This window comes from Silene latifolia, chromosome 1 (genome assembly GCF_048544455.1).
Source record: "Silene latifolia isolate original U9 population chromosome 1, ASM4854445v1, whole genome shotgun sequence".
NCBI classification, from domain to species: domain Eukaryota; kingdom Viridiplantae; phylum Streptophyta; class Magnoliopsida; order Caryophyllales; family Caryophyllaceae; genus Silene; species Silene latifolia.
This window is the reverse complement of record NC_133526.1, coordinates 126,452,982-126,468,034: the sequence shown is the minus strand read 5'-3', so window position 1 is coordinate 126,468,034 and position 15,053 is coordinate 126,452,982. Positions and strand designations below refer to the sequence as shown.

At 35.9% G+C, this 15,053-nt stretch overlaps 2 protein-coding genes across 3 annotated transcripts; one reads left to right on the top strand and one right to left on the bottom strand.

The window, feature by feature from the left end:
- The first annotated feature begins 675 nt into the window (after nt 1-675).
- On the top strand, nt 676-4,319 carry LOC141608978 (uncharacterized). The gene is made up of 9 exons (XM_074428270.1): nt 676-764; nt 1,479-1,894; nt 2,141-2,174; nt 2,271-2,495; nt 2,873-2,962; nt 3,052-3,117; nt 3,192-3,283; nt 3,398-3,445; nt 3,791-4,319. Exons 2-9 carry the CDS (start codon nt 1,500-1,502, stop codon nt 3,906-3,908), a joined length of 1,068 nt encoding a protein of 355 aa, XP_074284371.1. The 5' UTR covers nt 676-764; nt 1,479-1,499; the 3' UTR covers nt 3,909-4,319.
- Nucleotides 4,320-5,593: 1,274 nt separating this feature from the next.
- LOC141608959 (uncharacterized) lies at nt 5,594-9,397 on the bottom strand. 2 transcript variants are annotated; one of them, XM_074428257.1, is made up of 7 exons: nt 9,228-9,397; nt 8,671-8,891; nt 7,711-7,793; nt 7,488-7,574; nt 7,043-7,206; nt 6,834-6,965; nt 5,594-5,944 (listed from the first exon to the last, which is right to left on the bottom strand). In XM_074428257.1, exons 2-7 carry the CDS (start codon nt 8,873-8,875, stop codon nt 5,755-5,757), a joined length of 861 nt encoding a protein of 286 aa, XP_074284358.1. In that variant the 5' UTR covers nt 8,876-8,891; nt 9,228-9,397; the 3' UTR covers nt 5,594-5,754. The 2 variants fall into 2 exon arrangements, with proteins under 2 accessions (XP_074284358.1, XP_074284363.1); XM_074428262.1 differs by having other exon boundaries at nt 7,043-7,185.
- Nucleotides 9,398-15,053: the final 5,656 nt, after the last annotated feature.

Sequence of the window (15,053 nt, the reverse complement as noted above, 5' to 3'; positions counted from 1 at the left end):
GAAATGCAACAACCAAGACTAAATTCGTTATAATTGCAAGCTCCATTCATAACCCAAAAACCGATGAATTCATTCCTTATTAAACCACTGACTTTTGCTATTTTATTTAACTAAGAACACCTAATTGAGTCGACATTATTTGATATTATCAGTTAGTTATAAGTTATTAACATTTTATCATTAAATATTTACTTTCTATTTAAAAATATTGACATTTTTTTGTGTAAGATAAAACGGTCTTAACTTTAGAGACCTACTTTGATGGGAAAGCTTGTCGAAGAAGCACACTATTATGAACACACACAAGTACAAACACAATTCTTGTGTGTCAATAACAAACCTCGCTCCTTTCCTCTCTCCACCCACATATATAATGTTGAGTTGTCTTAAATTTTGTTCCATAAACAATATATTTCTTCCATTCAACTTCACTCTACCACTTTGCTTTTTCACGTTCGTCAACGCGTATTTTACGCTGTAAATATCGTAAGCTACGTATTTGCAAAAATTATAAAAGTGAGATATTTTTAATGTACTCGTAAAGACGAATTAAACAAGATCCCACATGAATATATTTTCACTTTATATATTGAGAGAAAATCGAGATTGAATGTGCATTTGTGAATAGGGTAAAAAATAAAAATAAGTAGAGTGGAATTGAATGGAGGAAGTATATAATCAAAAGAAAAAGAAGCAAAACATTACACAAACAGTAATCACCATTCACCACCACCACCTTTAATTTGGCTTGCTTTATCTTGCAAGTACGTATCTAAAACTTTCCTTTGCTTACAATTAAGAGCTTTTTGGTTGCTAATTTTACTATTCTATTTTGTTGTTTTCCTCATATTATACTACTCCATATACTACTACATGCAATTATGCAAATGATGCAATATTCCCATTAAAATTCATCTATTTTTCTAGTATATCATTCATCATCATCTTTCTATTCCTAACATAAAACAAAACCCGATCAAAGTTTCGAATCATTGCACTCTTTCTCACTATTTATATTCTCTCGTTTTTTTTTTTTTTTTCCCTAATAACCCTCTAAATTCCAACCATTTTCTCATAATTCTTTCATAATTGTTCCAAATTTTATGGGTTTTGTAGAGGTTTAAATCCTTTGTTTTTTTAGTTTGCTAATGATAAATATTTCCCATATAATGACTTCACTTTTACAATCAAAAGTGCATTGAAATTTGAAGCTCTCACAATATTAAATCCCATAATAATTTGCTTTTGCAATCTTATCTGAGATTGGATTTTAATTTTGACTAAACACTTTTCTTAGGCATTACAATTTTTTTTGTGTTCCTTGTCTTTCTAGGCATTAGTGTTTGTTTACCAAAATCAAAGCAAAACAACACAAATGTTGTCTTGATTTAGTCAAAAAAATTCATAGATTTTTGCAACATATCCCTCCCCTTAGTCTTTGGACTAACCTACGTATAATTGTACTTTTTCTTACATAGATTCATACAACCACCAGAAAAATGAGTACAAGAAGAGTAACATGGCAGCCAAAAACATCAGGTGACACAGCAACTTCAAGTTACTGGCTAAATTGGAGACTTGTGTTATGTGCAATTTTGGTGTTAATTTCAATGGGTTTTGCTTCATTTCTTATATCGAAATTTGAGGGACCCAAAAATCGGAGAAATAATGTTGTTAGTAATTCTGAAACAAGATCAAGAGAAGATAACAATAATAGAAAGGAGGAGGAATGTTGTGGAGTTTTGTATGGTGATGAAGTTTGGAAGCCTTGTCTTAAGGGAATGCATCCTGCTTGGTTGCTTGCGTTTCGAGTTTGTGCTTTCGTCGTGCTCTTGATTCTTCTCATTGTCAATGCTATTGTTGATGGTGCCTCCATTTTCTACTACTACACTCAGTAAGTTTCTTATTAGCCTTACACCTTACTATTTGTCTTATGGAGGCATAAGCAAGCGGAAATGGTTTGGTAAAATGTTTGTGGTTGTAGATTGTCAAGTTGTTTGTTTTGATTCGGTTTTTGTTACGGGTTATTTTGAACCGACTCTATGTGTTTAATCGACACAGGGGTAATGTTGCGTAATGTAATGTTATTGTTGTTTCTGATTTTAATGGGTTATTTGGGTGGTGTTTGTTATTTGGACAGGTGGACTTTTACTCTAGTAACCATATATTTTGGAGTAAGGCATCCTCATTACTAATTAATTAATTATATGTAAGTCAATTCAGTAATATATATCATGTTTTAATTATGGTTAATCATTTGATTGATGTAGCTAGGATCAGTGATCTCAATGAACGGCTGCTATGAGTATCACAATTCAGCTCGTGGGGAAAGGGTCCATAATGAGGGGATTGATTCAGAAAGAGGTGATTACATGACTTCTGTTAATGCTGGAATTCCAATTGCTACCAAGAATACTTTGAGCTCTCCACAACTCCTCCAACATGCTCGTCCCACTGCCGGATTCTGGGGCTATCTCCTCCAAATAATTTTTCAGGTTACAAAATATACATACTGCTGTTGTTTAATGTTTATTGCTCTGCCCCTAATGCAGGAGACCTAATTTTTCATTTAATTTAATTTATTCAATATTCTATCTCGATAGGATTACAAGATTAGTGAAATATTCTGGTTAAGTTTTAATATGATTCATTCACATTTCAGACCGCCGATTAAATTAGATCGACCCCAACAGTTAGTCCAAGTGTTCGGGTGTTATAAGTAAAGTTTAGTGTACGACTGACAGTTTGACATCATGACATGACTGTTGATGTTAGTCGAACCAAAATCATTTCGGGATTTAGCATTTTGTTATTGTTTGTAATGTTGTTAGTTTGGTAACTAAAGTTAACTTGGTGTGATGTCTTAAAACAGATGAATGCGGGAGCAGTGATACTGACAGATATGGTGTTTTGGTTCATAATTGTACCATTTCTCACCACAAAAAACTACAATCTCAACTTTGTGAGCTTCTGAATTATATCTTGCTCAAAATTTATGAACATGAATTTACATTACCAATATTGATAAACCTGTTGTGCTTATCTGGACAGTTTATAATAAACATGCACACACTCAACCTTGTCTTCTTACTTGGTGATACTGCATTGAACTGCTTGGTAAGTCATTTGGTCTCCTTTAAGACGGTAGCAACATGGTTTATAATTTGACCGAGGATATGTTTTGATGGCAGCATTTCCCTTGGTTTCGGATAGCATACTTCATACTCTGGACATCAATCTTTGTCATTTTCCAATGGGTTCTTCATGCTTGTATATCAATTTGGTAAGCCAATTTACTTATTCTGCATTTCTCCCATATAACATAAAATTACATGATGGATATTTTGTAATTTTGTTCTCTCATTAAATTTGTGTCACTTGGATGTCATACAAACAGGTGGCCTTATCCATTCTTGGACTTGTCTTCCTCATACGCTCCATTGTGGTATGTATTAGTATTTACTTAATTAGTCGCTTTGATAAATTTAAAAGAAAATGAAACATCTTTTTTTTTTTTTAAATAAATTCTATTACGGAGTATTATATAAACATGTTGAAGTTAAGAATCGAAATAGAGTTTAAATTCTGGCAAATTTTATCGTTGTGAATCTTAAATCCTAGATCCGCCCATTGTCGAGTATATCTCAATACTGTTTGGAACCTACCATGAGTAGTTGTGGATCTGATTTGTGGGAAACATGACTAAGAAAGGAATATTGGTGAAGGTATTGTGTGGGTCATAGATATAATAGTATTCTGATTATATTCTTTGCTAAAATGATGAATGCAGGTATTCAACAGTCGCGGTCATGCACATTCCATGTTATGCCATCTTCTTCCTAATAATCAAACTCAAGCATTTTCTTTTGTCAGCATACTTTCCTCATTCTTATCAATGCCCCAACTAATCAGAGACAAGATATCTTGTCATAAACTCAAGGCCTGAAGCAAAGGATTTCACGTTTTTGAACATACGTATTGCAAGTGTCGATTAATTATTGTTTATACAAGACAAGAAAGGTAGAGGCGCTACAACGAACAAGCAGCGGCCCAGCTTAAAGAAAAAGATAGACGCGCAGGCGGTCTACCAATGAGCCAACGGCTTTCTAGTAGTATCTCGAGCTGTTACTTTCACTATATACATTATACAAGGTCACAATATAGTGTTAAACGAGTTTTGTTTCCGTATCATACGATTGAATTTTGTGATGGTCAAGGCGACTAATTCTATAAAATGGAGCAATTGTGTGTAGAATACGTATTTTGTAAAAAAAAAAATTGACGAAGAAAGGTTTTGCAAGTACATGCTCCATTTATGATTCGTCTTTTACTATTTTATATACTAATTTATGTTTTATACGATCATGAAAGTAGTTATGCCCGAATGTTGTATAAAACCCCGCGTATATTTGGGTCACGTGAAGGGATACTGTCACAAAGGGCAACACTTTAATAAAGGTATATACTGACTGCACCAAGTTTTAAGCATAAGGGCATTTAGTCTGTTAATTGGCGCGTCGATAGCTAATTTAAATGTGTATATACATTAAGTAAAAAGAGAAATTGGTACTTTAGTTTTAGCTAAAGTTGGACAGTATAATAAAGTAGAATCAGATTCTCACTGTTAAACCATGCAGGATTAAAGTTACAAAGGGTTGAACAATACAGGAGTTCATCCACTCATAAACAAATAACCCTTTGAATTTGCTTTCCAATAATTATCTTAGATCTTTGCAAAAACACATCATCATTGTGAATAAGAGCATTTAGCCCAATTGGTGGGAGTCTCAGATTATACACCGACTATCGATTTCTAGATCAAGATACTGGCAGTGCAGTAAGTTGGGTGTCGAGTGCTAGTCCTTGTCGGAAAGCGAAATTAATCACCAGAAAAGGAAATTAGACCACATAATTTTAAGTATGACCTTAGGTATTAAAGTGATTTCCACTATGAATAATGAGAGCGCATATTAGCTGTGGCCTGTGGAAGAAGAGAGGCACAAAGTTGATGAAAGGGTAATATCAGGAAATAAAGGGGGAAAAAATAAAGCAGAAGTGGGATATTACTGTTGTGTCAAAGCAGCACTGACCGACAGCTAATGCTATACAGAATTGTACAAAGGACCATTCAGAAGTTGCAGAAAGTCACAAGATTTTCAGCTTCAGAGAGGTGTTAGTTACTGTACAAGAAGCAACTTAAGCATGCAGCAGCATTTTGTTTTTCTAGTTTCTGTCATGTCAGTATCATGCTCTCATTGTCGATTCACTGCTGCTTTCTTATGAATTCACAATAAATTAACTAACTACTCCGTACTCAACTTATTAGCTTGGCCAAATTGCTCTTTTAAGCTCTCTCTACACACAAATGATGAATGTGATTTTTGACCCAACTTATATGAGTTGTTCTCAAATGACTTCTCCATACTAAACCAACACGTGCATAACCTATGTTAATTCGACACTCCATATGACCGTGCCGTACCCATGTCCAATACTTGACACTTGGATATGCACCAGGATAACTCTTAACCCACAGCCAAAATGGCCCATTTGTGCGGTCTATTTCTACTCCTACTTCTGTAAACTCATCATAGAAGTGTAAAAGGACGTGAGCCTATCACTAAATTCGGTATAACACAATAGTCATGGTTTCATCAACAATACTACAATCTACCATAACACATGTACCCTCTTCCTCGGATCAAGGACAAGAAGGGAAACAAAAGGGTAAAGAAAAAAGAGGGTTTACAAGGATTATGGCTTTACTTGCTCTCTGATAAACACCTCAACTTGAGAGACATCACCCGTAAGGGCAGACGCTTCAGCAAGAGTTACTTTGTTGTGGCACTGTGCGAATGTAAATGCCTTTCTAGGAACACCCAGTGTGTATTCACTTGTAATATCAGCATCTGACACTCCTGTCCTCGATGCTCGCAATTTGTCACTGTGTTAACAGAAGGTAGGTCACGTGTTATAATTCATAAACATCGATCAAGGAAATTATTTGAGATTTTCACAAAAAGAGAACGGTGAGCAAAGTGGCGGAGCCAAGATTTCATGTTTGAGCTTTGAGGGTTAAACCATAGGTTGAAAAATTTAGGGGGGCAGATTTCTAATGAAATAGTTTAACAGAGAAAAATAAACTGAAAATTTTAACCAACGATTTTATTTTCATTAATTAGAAAAAGCAGCAGGGGGTAGGTGCACAATACTAAAACCTTGATCGAAGCGGCAAAATTACAAGATACATAAAATCACAAGAGCTAAAAAAAAAAATTAGAATCGGGAAGCAATAAAAACCCCACCTCCAGCAAAATACCACTATAAGTTAGGTAAACAATGATTGAAGAGCCCTGAACATACATAAAACATCACACGATTTGCAAGTTGAAATTCAATAGCCTAAAAAGGTTTTTATGCAATTAGCTCTAAAGGATTTTGTTTTTCCACTTGAGCAATGTTTTTGGCTTTCGACTTGGGACTGTGATGGAAAAAAGCAAATTGATTTACCAAATTGCTTGCGCGTTCTCTATATGGTGGAGTATAAACAATAGCCACCTAACACAATTTTCATCAGATATCACTCGAAAACATCTTCTCAGTAGTTTCAGCAGATGGGAAAATTTACGTACATCCAACCCCCCCACCTAGGCAAAGCCTTTAGCGGTTTTAGGGGACTGGAGTTATGTTGGTTAGCTCTAAAGATCTTTTCATTTGTAAGATGAGTAAACTGGCAAGTAAATAAAATCAATGTTTTCCTTTACCCTGCCCATGTAATAAAATTAAGTAAAAAACTTTGTAGAAACAGAAAGACACAGGACCAGGAAACTCACATTTCTTTCTCCAGTTGCTTACGGATAAATTCCGACGAATGTGCAGTCACCTTTTCAGTTTTGTTGCAGACTATCTGTACAGGAATTTTCCGCTTTACAATGCTGGCCTTGGTTAGAATATCATACAAGTACCTTCAAATGACAGAATTATAATGTCAGTAGTATATAACTGATGCAGTAACAGGAATAAAAGAAAGATTAGCAATTACTCTGCAGCTGCACGGCAATTAGGCAAGAACTCCAATGCATCAACAACAAAAACAAGGCCCGCAGCTTGAGTCAAATATTCATCTAGTTTCGGTCGAAGACGTGCGTGACCAGGAACATCCACCAAGTGCACAGGTTTAACCTTCTGCCAGGATGATAAAGCATACTACAGTCACAAGTCACAACTTTTTTTCCCCTTCAATCCAGCCCAAATTAAAGTTTATTATACAGTTTACTAAAGTTGAGCTATCCTGAAATATTGAATGAAACTAGTACAAAGCAACAAAGATTGACCGGATTAAGTTTGTTTGATATGAAATAGAAGCAACCTTTAGATTATTAAAATCTCAATTCAAAATTTCAAATAGAATGTGTCAACTATCAATGAATGATCGTCCCAAAAAAGCACAAGTGCCATTAATTCAGGAAAAGAGTTTACTATAGTACCTTGGCAGACTCAGAATGCAGCACAAAGGTACCCTCATTTGGATCCATTGATGTCACAGTTCCTTGATGTGAGGAACCATCACGCAGCTGACAAACGAGAGCAAACAAGATTGTCAGACATATAGAAAACCCTACCAATACCCAGCCAGGCACACTAGAAATGCTCTAGTGGGTAAACAGTAACGGTCTTACAGTATCAGCAACGATACAAAGATGGCCTCACCTGATAAAATAGAACAGTTTTCCCGCTTCCAGTGAGTCCAGCAAGCACAAATGTGTTGGACTTTTTGCGCTTGAATAAACGAACTGCCACACATTTAAGATATAGATTAGATGATTTACTTTCTCTTATTTGAAAGTACTCCGCACCATCAAAATGCAAAAGACATAACAATAAATTGCTTTACTTCTCCGATAATTGGTACTCCCCGGTATCAAAATGCACAAGACAAAACAAAGGCCAGATAAATGCTTTCAATCATCACGTTAACCATGTTTGTTTTCTGTTAGATGTCCATTCTTTTTTCATACGAAAGTTTCGCGGACCTCTCTCCCTTGCTCCCCCACCGACCAATGATTTTATTTCTTTCCTCCACTATTCCTGCTTACCTGTTGTCTCTATTCTTCTCAATCTTGAGCTTGAACCTATTCAAGCCTCGTGCAAAACTCAACTCAAGTGTTCACTAACCTTCCTATACTTTTTATTTACACAGTCAAATAAATAAAATGACTAAATATATGATGCCGAACTACAATTCTATGAATCTACAATTACACGAGATCATAAGGGTGGTGGATAGAAATTAACAATTTTGCTTATACACTATTCCCCTTTCCCATTTACATTGTAACCAAAGACGTACTATTTTCTTATTTTGAACAAAATGGAATGAAGCAAAATAGCTCACTAAATTGTAAAATAGCAACCAATCACTCCAATTATTGCCGCAATTTAAATTATGAGTCATCCACAAACAACACAAGCTTGTTTTTATGGCTGACTGCTGCTTACACAGATATTGCATGTATAATTCCCCTATATATTTACTTCTCTCCTCCCTCAATTTTCACCTTGATTTCCTTAGGTTTTAGACATTTGCAACACAACTATTGAACATATACATAATACATAAACAATGCATGTCTACAGAATGAGGAAATCACAATAAAAGTGAGAACTTACGAATCAATGAAACTAGTATAGTTAGAACGAGAACCGCAGCTGCAGTATACAAGTGAGCATCTGGGGTCACTTTTATTTTCTGCTGTGCTTGGACCGATACTTCCTGCACTTTCATCTTCGCCACCTCAAACCCCTCCAGCAATTTAACTTTTGCCACCTCAAAACCCTCAAACATTTCGGCCTTCCACTGCTCCACATTACCCATTCTAAAGCTCACTCAACTGTCAAATGTTTTAAGCACATCAACAAGCATAACAACATTGCAAAAATTTGCTTAAACCTAACAAAAACACCATTACAATTCACAACACGATCGACATTGGGATGTTCAATTGCACTAATACTCGAAACCATATTCCGGCGAAATTGAGAAATCGAGGGTTTTGATATTGCATGTATAATACCAAAAAGTTACAAAATTCGAGTACGGGGTTTAAAATTCCTACTATGGCCGAGAACTGAAACTCTAAACCCTATTCCGGCGAAATTGAAACCCTAAACCCTTTTCCGGCAACTATTTACGTAAAACAAGAAGAAGAGAGACGATAAGTATTTACCGGAGGACTTTGTCGGAGATGGAGGAAACAGATAAATGGTTGCCGGAGATGAGAATACTGGAAATTAATGAGCTTTGCAACTGGCTCCTAATACCTACTCCCTATTCAAATGTAAATTCACGCGTTTCGACTAATAAAAATAAAAACGCTAAAGTGGCAATTTGTCCTGTAACTTTGTTCAATGGTAGACCCTTTAAATTTTAGGTGTAGCAATCAAATCCCTTAACTTTAACAAAAAAAGTAAATTTCAACCCTAATTTTTAATCATAATTGCTCTTTTAAGTACGAGTTTTACTTCTTTCACGTACTTTTTTCATTAGTTTTCCTTACCACGCCCTTCTCATAAAAACAATGGAAAAATTTCTCACTCTCTCTTTCTCTCCAAATTAATCAAACTAAAACCAAATTACTCACTTATAAAACTTATTTCTCATATTAATCAATTAATTTAAGTAATGATTCTAGCTTAGTTATTTACTGCATAAATTATGTAACTAATTAAGGAGTTGAAATTAATTTAGGGTTAATAAAAAATTATATATGCAAATTAGATTTGTGAGAAAAGGTGACTAGGGTAGTGGAGGCGGCGGAGGTCAGGCTTGTGGTGGTCGGCCATGCAGGAAGGCGAGGGAGATGGGTGGTTGTCGGCTGTGCAGGGTGGCAAGGGAGGGGCAGCAAGCTTAGTGGGGCGGATCGGGGGACAAGGGTCTGTTTTCGGTGGGGCTGGATGGGTGGCGGATTTTCGGCGGGTCTGATCAGCCGGTATTGTCGGCGGTGTGCAGAGGAGTAGTCGGTGGAGCAGTGGAGGGAGGAGGGCGGTGGTTGTGGGTGGTGGTTGTTGGGAGAGAGGAAATTGAAGGAATTGAGTAAATTGTAAATATGTTGAAATGTAAGGGTTAAAATGGTAAATTGTGTACACGATTGAGTAAATCATGTACATGATTGAGCATCACCCTTTTTAATTTTCACTTTAAAGCTCAACAAAAATTCATTTTACATTTATATTATACAACTAATATCACATAAAAATTACTAATTTTAACTTTATTAATTTATATAAATTAATCATCCACCTAAATAATAATTTTACATTCATCTATAATAAATAAAATAAAAAGATGATAAAATTTTATGAACTACCCTTACATTCATAATAAATTGTCTAACAATTGTAAAATTATTAAAAAAAACACTTTTAACTAAATTTAAGGGGTTTGAATTGATTAATTAGATTATAAAAATAAATTGTCTAACAATTGTAAAATTTTGTAATTGATTAATTAGATTATAAAATGAATTTTGGTGGAATTTCATGAGAAATCAAACAATGGAGTTTAATTTCATTTTTAACTAAAGTTAAGGGGTTTGATTGCTACAATTGAAACTTAAGGGTTCTGATTTCACCATTGAATAAAGTTAAGGGGGCAATTTGCCACTTTCGCGAAAATAAAAATTTCCTAGAAATCTCAAATTTTAATTTTTTTTTTTTTTTTTGCAGCAGTAAAATCAACCTATTACAATCTCATAGCCCTTTTAGCAAGACTATGAGCATAGGTATTAAGAGTTCTCGGAATAAAACTACAAAAAAGACAATGAAACGACGGGAACAAAAGACTAATATCATCTAAGACTCCTTTTATAAGATGTTGCTATTTAGGAAGTCCTGTCTCTTGAAGCAACAATAGAAGGCAATCCGAGGATAGGTCCACGTGGAAGAGGCCTCGGGACACAATCCATTTTAGAGCTTCACTCATACCTCTTGCTTCCGCTTAAAGTGCCGACTCCACTTTGAATTTAAACCCCCCCTGAAACACAATACCGACATTATAGTCATAGGCGACCCACCAAGCAGAGGCCTCCATATTCACTAACCAACAAGCATCCACCTTAATCCTTACCGCACTACAGCTACAATCTTTACCAACCAGATAAAAAGGGTAACAGTTCTTCATCCTCTCTGTAAGGTCCTCCGACCAAACCATATCATGGCCAAGATTCCCCATAGCGGACTCTCTACTTCACTCGACCGAGTGCCCTCTGGACAGCAATCTAGAGCCGATTGTGTGTCACTCGACCGAGTGGATGGTTCACTCGACCAAGTGGTCAGCCTCACTCGACCGAGTGAACCGAACACTCGACCGAGTGAACCGAGCACTCGACCGAGTGAATCGAGCACTCGAACGAGTTTTCTGTCGCTATCACTAGAAACGTGTGTAAGCCTTATCTCTTTAATCTTTTCTTTTCAGATTTTATCCCCACTTTTCACTCTTACCTTATCCTCAAACTCCCTCAAACACACATAACTCTCAAGAAATTCACCATGACAATAACTAGAAGACCAAGCCTAGATTTGGAAGGATTATTCACCAAGCTTGATTCCTTCTCTTTCCCTTCCACTAGTAAGTTGATACTCATCCTTTCCCTTTCTTTTATGTTGATCCAAACCCTAGAATTTGGGGGATTTTCATGGGTAATTAGTATTTTAATTAGTATTAGGATTAATTAATGGGTAATAATGAAGGGTTAATTAGTAGTATTAGTTGTTGTGGGATGCTTTGTGATAGTTGTTATGAAATTATGTAGGATGAGACGATTTTACGATATGGATGCTTGGTGGTTTCGGATTTCTTCTAAAGAATGCTAAAAGTTAATTCTACTCGGTTTCAATAATGTGGTCATTGCATATGTTGTGATTAATATTGTAACTAGTGTCACATAATTAGAGTAATTGCATTATAACATGTTTAGTGGTTAATAGTATCACTAAGGAGATAAGTATGTTGGTTGGATTGCATTATAACATGATATTGGTTAAGATGACTTGATGAGTTGGTAATTAGCATATTTTGTGCGGTATCTTGCATTATTGTATTTGTCATGTATATTGCAGAATATGACGGTTGTGATTGTTTGATGGTGTATCTTGGTTATTGAGGAGACATAAGACGGTTGGGAGACCGTATTACACTTAAGTCGCCTCTTGGAGCTTCTCACTCCAAGAGGGATGTGCACATTAATGGCTTGAGTTACAGAAGACTCATGTGGTTGAGACACGACGTCTGGCAGGGGATCCGGTTGGCTTACGGACCCGATACGTCTGGGCGTGTCCCGGTACCTGTTTGTTGTTGTTGGTATGTCTGGGCGTGTCCCGGTACCAGTATGGTTGTTGGTATGTCTGGGCATGTCCCGGCACCGGGTGGTGGTTGTTTGATAGCATGTCATTCATATCATAGTCATGTTGCATATTCACACACTCCAGTCGTGTCACACTTTATTTATTGAAACTGACGTTTGTTGTGTCTGTGTAATTGTCACCTATTTTCGGGGTGGCCTGTGTCGATCCATATGATATTTCTGATCATATGGGGAGCAGGTTAAGTACAGGTTTTGCTTCTTGACGTGATCGGGATTTAGGCCGCGCTTTGGAGTTGGAGACGAGTACTTGGATAGTTGATCGATAACATAGATAGTAGTCACGAGTTGTATTCTTTTATTTATCCATTCATGGTTTGTAATCACTAAACTTGTTATTTATAATAAAAGTTTCTTGATTGTATCTCCGATTTGAAAGATCATAGCTCCATATTAGACTCTCTAATAAAAAATTAAATTATCTCATAATTTGTCATTTAGGTGATCTATGTAACATGCATGCTAATATGAAAGCATAAAAATGAAAGTATAAGGAAAAACAATTTCCTTACATTGATTTTGTGGTAAAAAGGGCACAAACTAGTTCACCTTACTAGCTTTTTCTTGAGCTTATACCAAATGGATGATCCTCCTTGCAAATCTTCAAAAAGAAGATCTCCTTCTTGTTGCACTCAAGAACTTACCCAAAAATAATAACAAGTATTTTACTAGAACTTGTTAATATTATACCCTTGATATTATAAGTAATATTACTAACTAGTTTTAGTAATAATATATTTTTACTAACAAGCTTAGTAAAGATGAGTAATATTTTTTGAGAGATGAAGAAGACCAAATGATATCACATACAAAAAGCACAAGTGAATGTTGTAGTGTGTCAAAATGAACAAACAATTTGGTCTATTAAGGGGACAAAAACCGGGTGGAGTGTGGTGAGGAAGAGTGTTCAATTGTCTTATATTATTTTATCTTACATCACATGCAAAATCATTTATAAGATAACTTATGGTAGTATATAAAGTAAGGTGAAATGAATATGTTCCTAATCATCCACTACTCTATTTTACACGGTCCACTTGCCCATTTACGGGTCCATGTTGGTTCTTATATTTGTCGCACAAATACGTGTAATTTTATTTTAAACATCGTTTCATGTTTAAATACTTCCATAATTAATTCGTCCAAATCACTCCGTAAATATACGTGTACCACTACACATATTATTTACGTACTAATATTAATCACATTAATCAATTAGTACAATTTTAGTAAATTAACAGTTAATTAACTAAAACCCGTCTCCCAAACTTATTATTCAATTATCGCATAATTAAATAATAACTGCCACTCCTCGAGTTCGCAACTCGAAATCTCTCTAAAAATAATTGACTAACCTTTTAGTCTACAAATCAAAGGACTAAATAAATTGTATCTCATACAATTAATTAGTTGTCAATTGGAGTTCGTTCCTTTAGGTGTGACCGAAAGGGGTCAGTTGATCACCGCCGTCTCACGACAATAACGTCAAACTCTAGTCAGCCAACCGTTATCGATTTACGTTAATCAACTGACGAGGATCAAATAATTAAATATCTGATGATATTCCTTTAATGAGATTTATTATGTAAACGCACTATTGTGGAGGACACTAACTCCAACAATCTCCCACTTGTCCGACACAAGGTGTGCGCTACCAATTCTCTTGTCCGTTTTAATCTCCCACTCAATGCAAGGTGTCTTTCAGGTCGCACTTACACGTGAACACATCGCGAGTGGTTTTCTCGATTGGGAGTGTGACTACCTGACCGGAAAAATCTCTCACAGATTACTTCCGAGCGTGGCCACACATTTGTAGTCATTAACTCCTCGAGTGGCCTTGAGATATAGTTACCCAACGTGGGTGGACAATTCATGTATGCCCTATCTATCCTATTGCACAATACAGCTCACCATGACCTAGTAAATGCCCTTTTGGCCTCCTTTCATGGCACGACCTAGGACAAAAATCAAAGTCACTCGAAAACTGCACTTGCTCCGATAATAGTCTCCAGTCAAAAGAATCGACTCATTAGAAAATCTTAGAGATCCCCGCCACGACCAGACATCTATAATAGAACTTTTAGGGACTCTCTAATGGTCACTGTCCGGCAAAGTGTCACACATTCTGCCTATGTAATCGACCAGTCATCCCGTATGACCTTATGGTGTTGAACAACCATCAATCGACTCACAATCTAGTCACTCCGAGACGTCACCTCATTAAGTGACTAGGGACAAAATACAATGTTTATCTTATCCACTTGAATATTGTTCAACATTGTCTCCACAACTTATTCAGATAAACAAGGTATTCAATGTTTTCAGTCAAACTGAATAATTGAGTTGTTAAAGAAACTCTAACAATGAATGCGATCATCACTTATGTAAATATCAATACTCTATCCAATATTTACATAACGATCTTCAGCAATTAAGGTATACTGCTCAATCACATTGAGATGACATAAACATCATGTCTACCTTATGCCAACGGCTTTGGTTAGAGGATTAGCAACAGTTGCATCACTCTAATTTCCACTGCAATTTTCCTTTGTTCTATGCAATCTTTTCATCACATAGAGACTTTCTAAGTACATGTCTAAACAAGTTTTTAGACTCTGGTTCTAAAGCCAG

Bases quoted from the DNA above. Each gene is read 5' to 3' on its own strand.
- LOC141608978 (XM_074428270.1), top strand. From the start codon at position 1,500: ATGAGTACAAGAAGAGTAACATGGCAGCCAAAAACATCAGGTGACACA. The intron at 1,895-2,140 runs GTAAGTTTCTTA...TTATTTGGACAG, and splicing joins ATTTTCTACTACTACACTCA to GTGGACTTTTACTCTAGTAA. The intron at 3,118-3,191 runs GTAAGTCATTTG...TTTTGATGGCAG, and splicing joins ATACTGCATTGAACTGCTTG to CATTTCCCTTGGTTTCGGAT.
- LOC141608959 (XM_074428257.1), bottom strand. From the start codon at position 8,875: ATGGGTAATGTGGAGCAGTGGAAGGCCGAAATGTTTGAGGGTTTTGAG. The intron at 7,575-7,710 runs GTGAGGCCATCT...CTCGTTTGTCAG, and splicing joins AAACTGTTCTATTTTATCAG to CTGCGTGATGGTTCCTCACA. The intron at 7,207-7,487 runs GTACTATAGTAA...TTGTGACTGTAG, and splicing joins TGCATTCTGAGTCTGCCAAG to TATGCTTTATCATCCTGGCA.